Source organism: Prinia subflava, chromosome 3 (genome assembly GCF_021018805.1).
Source record: "Prinia subflava isolate CZ2003 ecotype Zambia chromosome 3, Cam_Psub_1.2, whole genome shotgun sequence".
NCBI lineage: Eukaryota > Metazoa > Chordata > Aves > Passeriformes > Cisticolidae > Prinia > Prinia subflava.
In genome coordinates, this window is record NC_086249.1 from 75,336,246 (window position 1) to 75,350,724 (window position 14,479).

Below are 14,479 nucleotides of genomic sequence, written 5' to 3' on the forward strand. Positions count from 1 at the left end.
TTCCATTATTTTAGTGATTATCTGAACTCATCAACTGGAAAACTCACTCCTCAAAAATAACTGAAACCATCTCCCTACACAATTGCTTTAAAAATAGATTAGGTAAGATAGTGAGAGTTAGAAAAACACATTTCAAGTCAACAATGAACAGGGCATCAACATTGTGCTCAAACAGTGACTTGAATTATCTATGAGAAGATGTCTGTAAAGGAAATACTTGGGGCTATTTTACAGTGGGCTGAAAATGGGATGAAATCCAGCTACCAAGTACCTTTGCCATATGATGGAAAGATTCACCAGGCTATGTTTCTATAATTGCAGCTGCTCTAACAATAATTTTAACTATCATCAAGCAAATAGACATAAAGACTGAAAGCATGCAATATATTCAAACTTAATTATAAACTTTGAGTAGTATTTTAGACAAGCCTCCAGATCAAAGCTATCCTTTTAGATACCTATAGAGTCTAGTGGAGAAGAGAAATGAGCATGTGGGGACTTTGAAACTGAAGTTCAAATAAGTCTACCAATACATTAAGGGGTAAAATAGAGTAAAAATTGCTTTTATTTTAGAACACTTAACTGAACAAATGGGAAATATAGCACCCATAAAGATATACTACATACCTTAGAGAGTGGACACAATAGAATAAAGTGATGAAACACATAAAAGAAACACTCTGAATTGTCATTTAAGAATACTTGAAAATAAAGAGATGACCATATATCCAGCATATAACCAATTGCTATTTTTATGGACAGGTAAGTACAGTTTATAAGGTTGCTTCTCACATTCTCTTCAACATGCTTTCTGTACAGCTGTGTTAAAATGAGATTCCAGTTGGAAAAACTACACAGGTGTAAAATTCTTCCTTCACTAGCAATTTGTGCTGCGATCTCAGATTCTTGTAGCTACTCAGTTAACCCTGTATGTGTGAATGCACAAATATACAGGCTTTGGTGCCACTGAGGTTTAACAGTCTATTTAATCTCAGAGTGTTTACCTTTCTGTCTCACTAAACTTCTTCTAGGGGATTTTTCCCCCTACTATTTATGTATAGTTCCCAATTTGTATATTGGTCTCTTTCCCTTTTCTGTTCTTTTATAGACAAGCCAGTATTGCATATCTGTGGAAAACCAGGCTACAGTAAGCCATGTTAAGGCTATGTTTTACAAGGCAATTTACACACCTTTACAGCTATTGACAAGAACCAGAGAGTTGGCAAAAAGTGGATCATGGATTTTTAATGCAAAATCATATGCTTCTCAGACACCATTCAATGGAAAATACTAAAGAAAAGAATTTTTAGAAGACATATATAAAATTGAGTGATATGGAATTCATACATCCGATTTACAATATAAAACATGGGGAAAAATAAAAAAAAAAAGTAAATGAATTCTAAAATTCAAAAAATAATTTAAAAAATCTCATTTGGAAGATTCTTAAGATTCCCTAATGTAGTGGAAGAGTGTTCATTATAATCACAGATAAAAGAAAATTCTTTCAATCAGAAAAATTTGAATTAAAACCTTGTTCCTACAACCTAAGGTCTAAAATGACATTGCACGTTTAAATGGCAGATTGCAGATTTCTTTAACTTACTTTATTAAATGATGAAAATCAAGACAAAGAGATATGTTTATAGAAACATATCATTTGGCTCATGGAATGCAAGTAAATTTGTCATTTACTTTTAAATAAACCAGTTTTTGTATCCTTTAAATTAATTTAAGCTCACATCCTATTATGTGTTGTGATAAAGGACAGGCATCAAGATATTTATATATAAGATGGCTTTCATTTATTTAAAAGACAATCTAAGATTTTTGAATGGGCATTCATGTATCTCTGACTTTTAAATTTCAAAATACTCATGTATAATATCAATAATATTTACCATTTCTTAACATCATACCATAACACAAAATGCTGAAATTACTGACACTCACAACCACTTCTTAGTATCACTGAGTTCATGGTTTAATCCATTTTTCCTTGTCTATTATTGCACAATAACTGTTTCTTCATATCAGGTTTTTTTAAACCATGACCCAAAGTAATCTTCCATGACACTGACAAAGGAAGAGTCATCCCTGTCTATTCAGAAGACAAGTTTCTATTGTCTTCATAAAGATACTATAATGATAAGTCTCTAATAGAAGAGCAAGCACATTTGATTTTTCTGGAAATCTTGAGGTTTAAAATAGACATATTGAAAGAACCTAGAAAATTAGTAAGTGATCAGGGGAAGTGGCAGAAACTGTCCCCAAAAAGTCTGGAATGCAGGGTTAGCTGTATATTCCTGTGGATTATGCTGTCTTTGCCACAGAACACTACCTCTCCTTTGACTTGAAGCCTTTGCAGACGTCCCTAACATTTCTTCCCCTTGTGGGAGTTACAGCCTAAAGCCTAAAAAGATTCATTCTTCCTTGTAATCACATAAAATTCATCTGAACTTTGCTACAAGTAGGTGTCTGATAGCAACTTTTTCCGAACTGTTAAAGAAACAGTTAGATATTAATATTCATACTCAAGTCTAAGCATAATTGCAACAGTTAATGACATATGAAAAGCTTTGCTCTACAAAACTATCTTGAACATTCAGCTGAACACCCATTGAAAAAATATCTTAAAGAAAATTATTTCCTAGGTTTCACCCACTAGATGAAAATCACTGATGAAAACTGATCAGAAAATATACATGCAGAGTTTGGTTTCTTGAGAACCTCCACACAATTTTCCCTCCGACTAAGAAAGAAACAATTGAGCTAAAGTCTAAGTTTGGAAGTACACAGCAGGAAAGTCCACCTTGTACATGTTGATGATCTCACTCTTGAAATAGATGAGATGGAAATCAATGTAATCATCATCCTTTTTGCTCAATCAACCACCACTTTACCAAGTTTCCTGGATGGAACCACTGAACTTTGAATAATAATTTAGGGAAGAAAAGTTAAAAATTCTTGTCCTGGTGAGAAAAAGTGGGTTCTACCAAGCACAGGTGGATTCTACCAAGAATCCCCTTATTTTTTTCCTCCTGAAATGGGGTTTTCATGCACATTCCTCTCCTTTTGAAATTTCAGTTATAGGACAGATATCAAATTGAAAATGGTCCCTTCCTTCCTCTTCCTCTGACACAGGTGCTTTCTTGCTACTATTTCTGTTCAGCTCCTTGTGTACCTATGCTTCAGTGGTTCACAGTCTGCATGAAAAACTACATACTTAAAGTAAATAAATTATTATTTTTAATTCCAAGAAGTGTTCAATATTTTTCTTCCAGTAGACCTGGGAAGAAAATCAGAGCTACTGAATATTGTAGCCAAACAGTTGAAATAACACAAAGTGGGGGGAAAAGAAGCTTCTCAATCAGTCCTGCCAGTGCAGAGACCAGCCATCACAAACTAATTCAGAGAGGCAAAGAGCAAAAACACATTGTCCCCATTGCTTTTGAACACAGTACCCATTCCTAGAGGAAATGCAAGCCAGAGGACCTTCTAGTAAGTTTTTCTCCAGAGAAGTCATTATAGTAGGGGAAGGGCAGGATAATTGGCTATTTATTAGTTCAAGAATGGAGCAGCTACTCCCATTGCTTGACATTCACATGAAATATCAATCAACACATTTCACAGTCATTGAATATGACACCAAGTTGTCCACAACATGTAACTTGTTCTGTGCTTACTTGCGAGATTTTACACTGCCAGGGTGCATAGGAGTCTCTTGATGCCTTAAGTTTTAGCTTTCACCTTTTTCAAATTCTGTACTGCCTTACTGTGTAACTCTGAACTTCAGATGAAGTGTTAGCAAGTTCTCTTCACAGTTTCATTAGACAAAACAATCCTTTTCCAGCCTGAGACCCAAGAACACCGTTACAGCTTCAGGCCCCAAAAGCGTAAACAACAGCAATCTGGGAGGATGGGACTTCATTACCTGAAGCTAAATTGGACAATTAACCCAAATATATAAATGGACCAAAACTTATCAAAGTGTGAAAATTTGTGACCAGTCATTCATCTTGCGTCCATCTTAGGTCCATCTTGGGTGTTGCCTTGGCTGGGCTCTTGTATTGCCCAAGGTGTATCCTTTGAAGGCTTTTCAATAAATACCAACTTTATTCCTTTAACTCTGTCCAGCCTCTGTTCCAGGTAGCCTCTCAAGGCATCACTCTGACCACCTGGTATTTGATATGCTGCAATGATTTGCCTTCTTCCGTATTTATAGGCAAAACCAAAGAATAAGGCTGAACAGATACCTTTTAAATTCAGGAGCTTTTCTTCCAAAAATACAAAAGACACATGCAATGTATTCATTAAATTCTTATAGGAACATTGTACATGGCAGACTTTGAATTCCATTGTGGAAAAGAGACATTGCTTTGAAGAGATTATTTTAAAATCTTTAAGTACAGTAAGGTATTAACAGGTTCTCTATTTCCAAGTCATATTAAAAAAAAAAATCCACCCAATTTAAGGGGTAATATGATGAATCCAAACTCAAAAGTTGCAGAAGCAGCCACAGCTACCCATAACCTCATAGACACATAAACAGTCAGCTTGCTTTCTAAATCTGAGTATGTTGCTGCAGCACTGAGGCGAGACCTAGTGTTTAGACTGTGACAACTGACCAGCAAGAGGTTTATTATTGCCACACTATTACACGCTCTCAGTTTCTCCTGCCTTTACTCATGCAGTACATCTATGTATAACTTCTTCAAAATTATACTTTAATGTTCAAGATTGTTGGTAACGCAGTGAAAGAAAAGCATACACTGAAGAGATTATGAACTCCAAATAAATATGCTGCTATTATATGATGACTTTCATTAACTCCACATTATGAAGCTCTGTATGTATATTTGATTGCCTCTTGAAACAACAGCTCAAGAGTTTTCTTGAAAATTACTTCACTTCATTTTTTTTTTCCTAAGATGGCTATTTTACCACTGAAAATCTAACAGCATTTTTCAATAGACAGCATAGAGCATAATATTGCTCGTAGGTTTGTTCTCTTGATGAGACACAAAAAAAAAAGAATTATAGCTGAAGACAGACTAAATCAGAACCAAAACAAAAGTTAGTATTGATGCCAAGAGCAGCAGTCCAAATAAAAATCTTTATAAGCCACTTACCATATTTATTGATGATACAGGACCAATGCTGTTGACATAAATGTCAACATCAATAACTGTTGGTTTTACTGTGGAGAAAAAAAATAGTATTATTTTACACACAACATAAATAATCCCTTTAAATACTTTATTTCCCCAATAACCATAAGGGGGTTTTTTTCAGGTACAACTACTGGGAAATATGGATAATACATTTTTAGGAAAACATAGTTCTATTCCTCCTATCCAACAAAAAAAATGCATAAATTAAAACCTGTATCACTTCATCATCATGATTCCAATTTGTCTCAGCAGCAATTTGTTAAAGAAACTTTCAGTGCTAGGGACAGTAGCTCAAAGTCAAGCTCAAATCTAAGATGTCTGACATGAAAGTAGAAATAATGCAGCGTATTACTTTTTCCCTTTGCCTCAACATTCAGGTCCTTTAGCCTGTTTGTTCCACATCAAAACAATCTTTCCAGATTTCTGCATCTCATCAGCCCTGAAACTGTCCTAACTTAGAGTAAAATCTCTATGAAATCTGATTAGCTAAACCTAAGCAACTCTTCTTTCAATTTAGACTCATTCCCTTCAGTGCACACTGCCTTTGCCCTCTTTCATTCAAAGGCTTTTGAATTTGATTTGGTTTAGTCAATGCACATTTCTCATACCATCTTCCATGTTTTCAGACTTCCAGGACTTAGTAAGCCAAGATATGCTTTGTATTCCTTTCTTTTGCTAAGGCCACTAGGATTTCTCTTTCTTTCAGCATCTTTGGTGTCAGTGTAGCTGCTGGACACTATTGAGCTCTTATTGGTGACATAACCTAACCCTAAAATAATGTCACTCTTACACTGAAAGACACATTCATGTTTTTACTTATACTGCTATCCTTCCAACCCCACAGGCTATAAATTAAGCTCTAAACTGAGATCTGAATTAGTGGCTTACTTTCTCCACAGTTAGCTGACTCAAAACTAAGTATAAAGAGTAAACACTGTTTTAACTTGAGTAGTGAGAACACATGCAAACCTGGCCCTAGTAAGCCAACAGCTTCTGTTGGACATCTTTCTTTCCCATAGAAGCACCTTCTCCTCTATATAGTTTTCAAAAATCTCCAGAAAGTTCAAACCACTGAAGTTTGGGAACTGTGTTGGACTTGGACTTTTCTGACTAACCCTCAAGCCTCCTCGAATGAGGAAATGCTGGCATAGCCACTCAAAACTCAGAAAGCTTTCCTCTGGGAAACTACTGAGCAGAGAAGTGGGGAACAGTTAAATACCAAGGTTCTGTTGGACTTATAGTTACCTCTGGTAACTGTAAGTCAAATGGTATAAAATCATCTGGCACAAAGCTGAAGATAGACAGGAAACTTTACATGCAAAGATGAATATTTTTCGCCTGCATCCCCCAAATTTCAGACTATCAAAGAGGTGTCAAGTAGTTTTGAAGTACTTGAAAATTTAGATGGTTATAAAAAAAAGAATTTGTATGCCAGCTTGTCCTGTAAGATTTTGGTATGTACATATCATTAGGAAGCAAAAAACAGACATTAAACTGGGTACAAATAGTGGTTAAAGATGAAAACCATTCTTTCCAATTCATTAAGTAACACATACTTCTTGACTGCGTATGGTCAGAACATCCAGGATTATTTAAGGTCATGGTTTCAAACTGTCTGAAGTACTGGCTGATAAACTCGTATCTCCCCTTCAGCAAGAGAAAATGTGAATTCAGCTGAACAAGCTCAGCTGATTAAAGCAATTCTAATTGTACCCAGCTAATAACTAAATAGGAGTCTAGCAGCTTCTGGTAATGAGCTGCCTCAAAATGCAGTAATAAATGTCATTACACAAGAATTGGTAATAGTGAGGAACTACAGCTAACTCTTTCATCAGAATAACATTCATGGAATAAAGAGCCCTAAGCTTTATAGGGTTTATGCATGTGTCTTGCTGGAAGTCCAAGGCTAAGGAGTTCTGGTGACCATTAATGGCACTAGACTTAAGGACGCAGATTGGCATGCAACTGACTCTTGGCAGGACCAGGAACGAAATTCAGGACCAGAACACAGTGCTTGAAATATTTTTGTTGTTGTTGTTTAATCATTGCAGTTAAGTATATAAATAGAATAAGAGGTGATGATTTCTCGTGAATGTGCTGGACTAAATTCTCTTACGATGCAAAAAAAAATATTAAGCACTGCTTGTTAATGCTAAAGACAATTTTTATCTTACTCAGAATAAAGATCTAACCTTGAAACAGAACAGTAAACAATAAACACTTCTTCTATCAGACATTTCTAATGAAATTCAAATTGAAAATAAATAATAAAATATACAGGTAAGCTATTATACATGTTTAAAGAAAACTTTAAAGTTTCTTTAAATTATTTTATTTTCCTAGTCAGAGGTAAAAAACAAAATTGTAATTTGATTGTATGATAAATGTGTGTTCAGGTTTTAAAAGAAAAGACAGAAGAACATAGTTCTTGTTGCATGTGGTCTTTCATGGATATAAACATATACAAACAAATAAAGGATTATCAGGTATTAATTTTAGATTTATTATCATAAGTTTTTAATTCAAAAGACCAACCAAAATGAAGCAAGCTTTCAAGATTATTTCCTCCAAAATGCATTATGAAAAAGGAAATAACTGAGTCTTAAAGTTATCATGTCTTATTAGAAAGAACTCACCCTAAAATGATCTTAAAATTAAACTGAATTTCATAAAAGATGAAATAGCTACACTGTTACAAAGGTTGTCTAGATGACCCCCTGTGTTCCCTTCCAACCATTTGGTGATTCTGCAATTTCAGTGCCTGCTGATTTTTCTGTATACTGCATGCAGTTTTAACACTCAGTTCATGAAGGAATTCAAGCCACATGTGGAGTTCCCGAGCTGCAGATGGAGCTTTTTTTCTTGCACTACAAGAGTACTCACAGTGTTGCTGAGAGAACAATGAAAGTGTTAATACCTCACTGAAACCTGACAATAAGATTAAATATGGATACTCAGCTTCAGTATTGTTTTGCTATTGGCATAAACCCAAGATAGTTCTATAGAGCTCTCAGAAACTTAGAAAAATTATTGGCAGAACCATGTGTATACAACATGCAAGATATCAATTAAAGGTTGTCAACAAACGTACCAGCCTTCTCAAAGTTCTTTGAAATATTATTTAATATATGGCAGTAACTTTCCCTAAAAAACAATGCAAACACATCTGAGTAATTGCAGTGTTACACCACTACTCAGTGTTACCTAAGGTAATCTAGCTGTTTATCACAGTCATTTAATGTTCAAACACTGGTTTTAATTGAGGAGGGGATTTATAAAGCCAACAAAAGGTTTTTAAACAAAACTAAGGTCATCTGATCCAAGTGCCCTGGCTTTGAGACAGACAGTGTTTATATTCCAGTCAGCTTTGTAACTATCACATTGCAAAGACACTACCAACAAGTAGTGCCTGCAAACTTCAAAAAAACCTGACAGTTCAAAACACACCTAGGACAACTATGGGATTTATCTAGCCCTGCACTGTGGATTTACACCAGTGAAAAAAAAAAGCAGTACCTGAGCTTGAATGTCATTAAAATCCATGAAGACATCACTGTTGGGCATATGTGTGTTGATCATATGTATAAAAAACTCAACAGATAAATCAGGAGAATTTTAAAAACTCTTGAGTAAATCAAGAGGGGAATGTTATATAATTTCATGTCATGTAGGGGAAATAATCTGAAAAAAGTTCTTGTCATTTTATCATGCTTATTTACTCCTCTGAATTATCCTATCCTTTTAAATTATCTCTTAATTTTTGATAGATCTCCACTATTCAGAACTGACGCTTATTTCATGAATGAAACAACTTTTCTTCCTTCAGAAAGCTTCCTCCACATTTGAAGTCTGTCCAAATAGCACTAATGTTCCTGCATAAATCATAAATGTTTAGAAATATTTTTAAAATTTTAATATTGAGAAACATTTTTACAAGCTCAATTAAACAGAGTATGAATTCTCATAAATTTTAAAATAAAATTATTTTTGTTGAAAGTTAACCTTTCTTACATTGTTCAACCAGCTCCCGGGTTTATTCTGGTTTTACCCAACACAGCAGTGGTAAAAAATGTTATAGACCAATACATACACATTTATAGAAGCAAAGCAACTAGAACTGGATTTTTAAAAGGCACACAACTATATAAGAATCACAATATGATCTCTGTTCAAGAACTACAGGGCTGCTTGAATTCTGCCCAAATTTCACAAGACTTCTGAATGTAAATGACTAACAAGATTGGCTCTGCTGTAACAAGATTTTTTTAATATTGCTCTATAATGTTATTTTACATTCTCTCATTCCCACATAAATTGCTATTTTTAATTTGAGACAAAGCTGTAATAAAATATTACACAGTTATTGGTAACTGTAAGAGTAGTGATTATAGTGTTATTTTGTACTTTGCATTAGGGATGATGACTATTCCAATTCTCCTACATAACCCTATGGGCAACATCTATTTACCTAGCTATTTCTATGAAACAAACTGCTATGCCAACAAGTCACATTTCAAGACTAAATATAGCCAGCTAACACATCTCCATTTTACAAAAAATTACCATATTTGAAGAAAGACCTGGTAACAGGAAGTGTTAAGCCACCATCCCTGGAGGTATTTAAAAGATGGGTGGATGCAGCCTTTAAGGACATGATTTAGTGCTGGATTTGGCAGTGTTAGGTTAAGGTTTGGACTCAAAGATCCTAAGAATCTTTTCCAACCTAAATTATTTGATGATTCTCTTCTACAATGCTACAAATCTATCAATGAGGAAAATTAAAAACCTGCATGAAAGAGAATGGGCTTGAAAACAGATAGATGTCAAAGTCCTCCACTTGCTACAGACACAGAAAGTCTGACAGAAATGACATCCATATGTTTTATGTTAAAACTATCAAAACAGAACTGCAAATGAAAATCAAAAGAAGAAAGAAAGTTTTGATTAAAGCAATACCAGGATGAGAAAACAGTCTTCTGAAAACAGTATGTTTTTTTATATGCTAGGTTTGGTTGTCACTTTGTCCAGTAGTGTGAATGACAGTGTGCACATAAACGGACTCCCTCAATTAACGAAGATCACTTTTATTCTCCATTTCCCACCATAACTATAAATCAAGCACTTCAGCACTTTCATCCTTCATTTACCATTATCTAATGCACAAGCTGTAATCATTCAAGTATTATTTTGTGGAATGAAAACTATAGATTGCAATGGTTAGGCTTGTTTTTCAGTCAATCCCTCCAGCTTTAATTTATGTCTCACTTATATTCATCAGAGGTTCCTGTGTGATATCATAAGACTGAACAATAATAGAATTTGTTCCTGCAAAGTCTAGCAAGGTAGCAACCAGGGTCTGGATGAACAATAATAACCATAGAAAAACTATACAGATGTAAAAATGAGCAACAGTTTTTAAAATAATATGTGTAGAACCTAGTATGTCCCTGTTAAAGGTGACAGAACAATTAATTTGTACCATGACCTCAAAATGGCAACTAACACTGAACATCTTTGCAGTTTACAAATACTTGCTAAGAAACCTCTTTAATGCCAGCATAGACTGGGTAGTCAGAGAAGGAAAGGGAAAGAAGTAAAGGATTTTATTATGTAATTAGTAACTTAGACTTTCCCTGACTCTTACCTAACTTTCAACTCATGGTATCTAGAAAGTTTGTATGCTATACTCCCATGATCCTCTCAGATTAAAAATTATGATAGTGAAGCTATAGAAAAAAAGAGAGAATAAGAAGTAGCAGCTTCTACATTTAGTTTTGTGTGTGACAGTTAAGACTAAGAGTCAGGCAAACATTAGGTGTCAACCAAACTTTCGTGCCTACAATGCTATTCAAGAAAAATACTTCATCTGTGTATGCATAGAGCCATTTCAGCAAATAGTCACTGTCAGGAAATAAAACTCTAAATAAAAGTTATCTGTGTAAATCAATTATTTACATTCGCAAAGAGAAGGTTGTATTTTAAGGGAGATTGCTGTTTAATAACTGGGTAAAATACCCCTTTCTCCAAAACTCAAGCAGTACTTTTTTCCAATCCAACAGACTATACACAAGACATAAGTATTGCAAAGAAACCAGTGGCTTCTTAGAAATGAGAGAAAGGTTGATTTTATACAGGCAAAAACTGCATTGCCTGGGCTAAATTATTGGCAGTAAATTATGAGGTAAGTTCAGAAAAACAGTGTTTGAATACAAAAAAAATTCTATATATTGAAGTACAGTAAGCTTCAAATTAAAGTGTTGCTTTCTAGCATTTGATTTATATCAGGTGATCTAAAAAAAAAAAAAAAAAAAAAAGGGGGGGGAATAACCAAAACTCTTAAATAATTGGAAATATGAAGCTGGGTTGCTTTGGACAGTTTTAAGCAGAAACACTGAGTTGCAAGGCTTCACGCTCAATGCATTGGACTAAAATTCTCTACTTATCCTTTCAGTATGGCACATTAAAATTTTACCTGAGAAAAGGATGAATAAAAAGTAGGATGTTTCCCTTAAGGGTTGAAAAGCTGTGAACCAAAGCAGGTCAGAAAGCCAAGGTAGAAATTTCCCTGTACTCGGTCCATGGTTAAGGGATTAGAAAAACAGAATTCAGGCATGAAGAAAGCTCACTGTCAAGATCCTGTCCTAATCACAGCTGCTCCCATGCAGGATTTTGAAAGAGCCTATGTTTAATGCACTGGACCAGCACCAAACCAAGATTATGTGCAAACAACCTATTTGTTCATGTAATCTTTCAAAACTCATATATGCATCACAAAAACCTGGAAAAGGTATTTTAGAGTGTTCATAGAGTAGTTTACCCCTAATTTGCTAACCTTGTTATTAATGTTCTAGAAATGTTCATGGCCAACACTGCAAAAGAAGGTATCAGTTCCTGAAAATGGTAGAGAATTCGAACTCCTGCAGAATCAGAAGAAATCCCTTCTATCATTCCACCTAGAACAGAGATCGTTCTTATTTTCATTGAACAGCAATCATTTCCCCAGGAATTCTCCTCTTCTTGAGGAATTCTAGGTAGATGGCTAAATTAGAACAAAAGTCTCTGAAACGAAGACAATCCACTTCTACCCCACCAAAACAGAAGAAAAAGGGATGCATCAGTGAGAACAATGAAAATGTTTCTGATTTTTTTAGTCATGGTTTTTTTTCATTGACCTCTCACTATATTCAGCCATTTCCTACTAGGTCTTAGCCACAGCACTCTGTGTCCTCAAGAACAGGTTATTCAAGTTTATTATTATTCTATATAAATCTAAATTAGACTAATCTCTGCAATCTTCTACAGTGCCCAGTACTACAGAAGTTGGATCCAGGACTGTGGCTTTCCCTTCATGAGTGCTGCCATAATACAAACAGAATTCACCCCATCTCTCCTTCCCACGTGCTCTTTACACACAAGTTGGCTTTACAAACACAACCGTCGGGGATCAGTCCTGAAACAATGAATGTCTCTCAATACTTCATCTTTTAAGATGCCTGACACTGTCTTGTAGGCCAGCACAAAAAAACATACTTACAGCAGAAAGTAGTCATTTGACCTGGCATGACACTTCACGGCTTTCTCTGCACTATGATCTGGAAAATATTTTGATCTGTCAGGCAATATGCAACCCTCTGTCACCACATATGGGGAAACCTAGCTGGAGCTAATTTAAAGAGCATCAGGTGTGGCAATCAACAGCTAGCAAAAATAACTTGACAGCCTCTGTGGTAATCGCCTGTGGTGCACTTCAGGGTTCATTTCTGTGCGACGTGGCAGGAAAGCAGGTCAGACAGGAGAAGGGTTGTGATACTGCTTTCAATAGGATTGTGCCTGGAAAAGGACATATCCTTTAAAAAGCAACAGAGTTGTTTCCTCTCAACCAACAGATTTGTTCCTTGCACACACTGACAAATTGGTTAAATTAGTTACAGAGAAAACTTTTAACTGCTCTAAGAGAAGTGCTGTTAATGCTCCCAAGCAGCACAGTAAAGCACATCAGACAGAGCTTAGTCTTCTGCGTTTGCTGATTCAAATGAGCCCATCTATTTGTACCAGCCATGCTTGTACAAACCTACTCAGAGCTGCACAGCAGTATCTGAGGCTGCCCTCATCTGCAGAAATATGGCTAATGGTTACAAAGATACTGGAGAAGTAAAGAAAACCAGCATGACTCTCAAGACAGCTAGAAATGGTGGAGTCAGAATATTACATATTCCTAAGTGAATTTACTTGGGCGTATAAATACATAATAAATATAGATGGCCACCAGAACCTGCAGGGATCAAATAATTTTAGAGGACCCAAGAGGAAACCATGAATTACTGCAAAGGAAGGAGGGAAGGAGGGAAGGAGGGAAGGAGGGAGGGAGGGAGGGAGGGAGGGAGGGAGGGAGGGAAGGAAGGAAGGAAGGAAGGAAGGAAGGAAGGAAGGAAGGAAGGAAGGAAGGAAGGAAGGAAGGAAGGAAGGAAGGAAGGAAGGAAGGAAGGAAGGAAGGAAGGAAGGAAGGAAGGAAGGAAGGAAGGAAGGAAGGAAGGGGGAAGGAGGGAAGGAGGGAAGGAGGGAAGGAGGGAAGGAGGGAAGGAGGGAAGGAGGGAAGGAGGAAGGAAGGAAGGAAGGAAGGAAGGAAGGAAGGAAGGAAGGAAGGAAGGAAGGAAGGAAGGAAGGAAGGAAGGAAGGAAGGAAGGAAGGAAGGAAGGAAGGAAGGAAGGAAGGAAGGAAGGAAGGAAGGAAGGAAGGAAGGAAGGAAGGAAGGAAGGAAGGAAGGAAGGAAGGAAGGAAGGAAGGAAGGAAGGAAGGAAGGAAGGAAGGAAGGAAGGAAGGAAGGAAGGAAGGAAGGAAGGGCAGACATTAGTGTTTTGAAAACACCTCACAACACAGACTGGTGACGCTTTCTTCAACATATGCAATTCAGAGGCTTCCTTAATGTAATGATACATCAGAGAAACAGAGGATGCAAACACACAATAGAAATTGCCTTACTACTGCCATTCTAAGCCTAATCTAGCATGAGACTTTTTCCATCCCACTACTAATGGCACATTTCAGAAACCTCTCACATACTGACTTTTTGATGAGTAAGGTAACTTTTACAATGAAAAAAAGGTAGCACGTAAATTTTCACACATATGCTCACTCAGGGAATGTGACTGGCAAACCTACTTTCTTTCACTGTTAAAAAATTTCTAAGACAACTTATATTCCATATAAAGTTAAGCTTGAAACAATGTAGGGGTCTGAAGGTAGTTTTTTATTTTCCAGAATTTCGTTGTGGTCTAAAGTGTCCATTAAGGAAGGGGAGAAGGGAG

At 36.0% G+C, this 14,479-nt stretch overlaps 1 protein-coding gene across 5 annotated transcripts in view; it reads right to left on the reverse strand.

Annotated features, from left to right (window-relative positions):
• Positions 1-14,479, reverse strand: part of GABRG3 (gamma-aminobutyric acid type A receptor subunit gamma3) — a 292,012-nt gene that overhangs the window by 269,988 nt on the left and 7,545 nt on the right. For all 5 annotated transcript variants that reach the window (XM_063392518.1, XM_063392517.1, XM_063392516.1 and 2 more), the window contains exon 3: positions 5,133-5,200. In XM_063392518.1, coding sequence (XP_063248588.1) covers positions 5,133-5,200 — 68 coding nt within the window. The remainder of the gene's footprint in view (positions 1-5,132; positions 5,201-14,479) is intronic.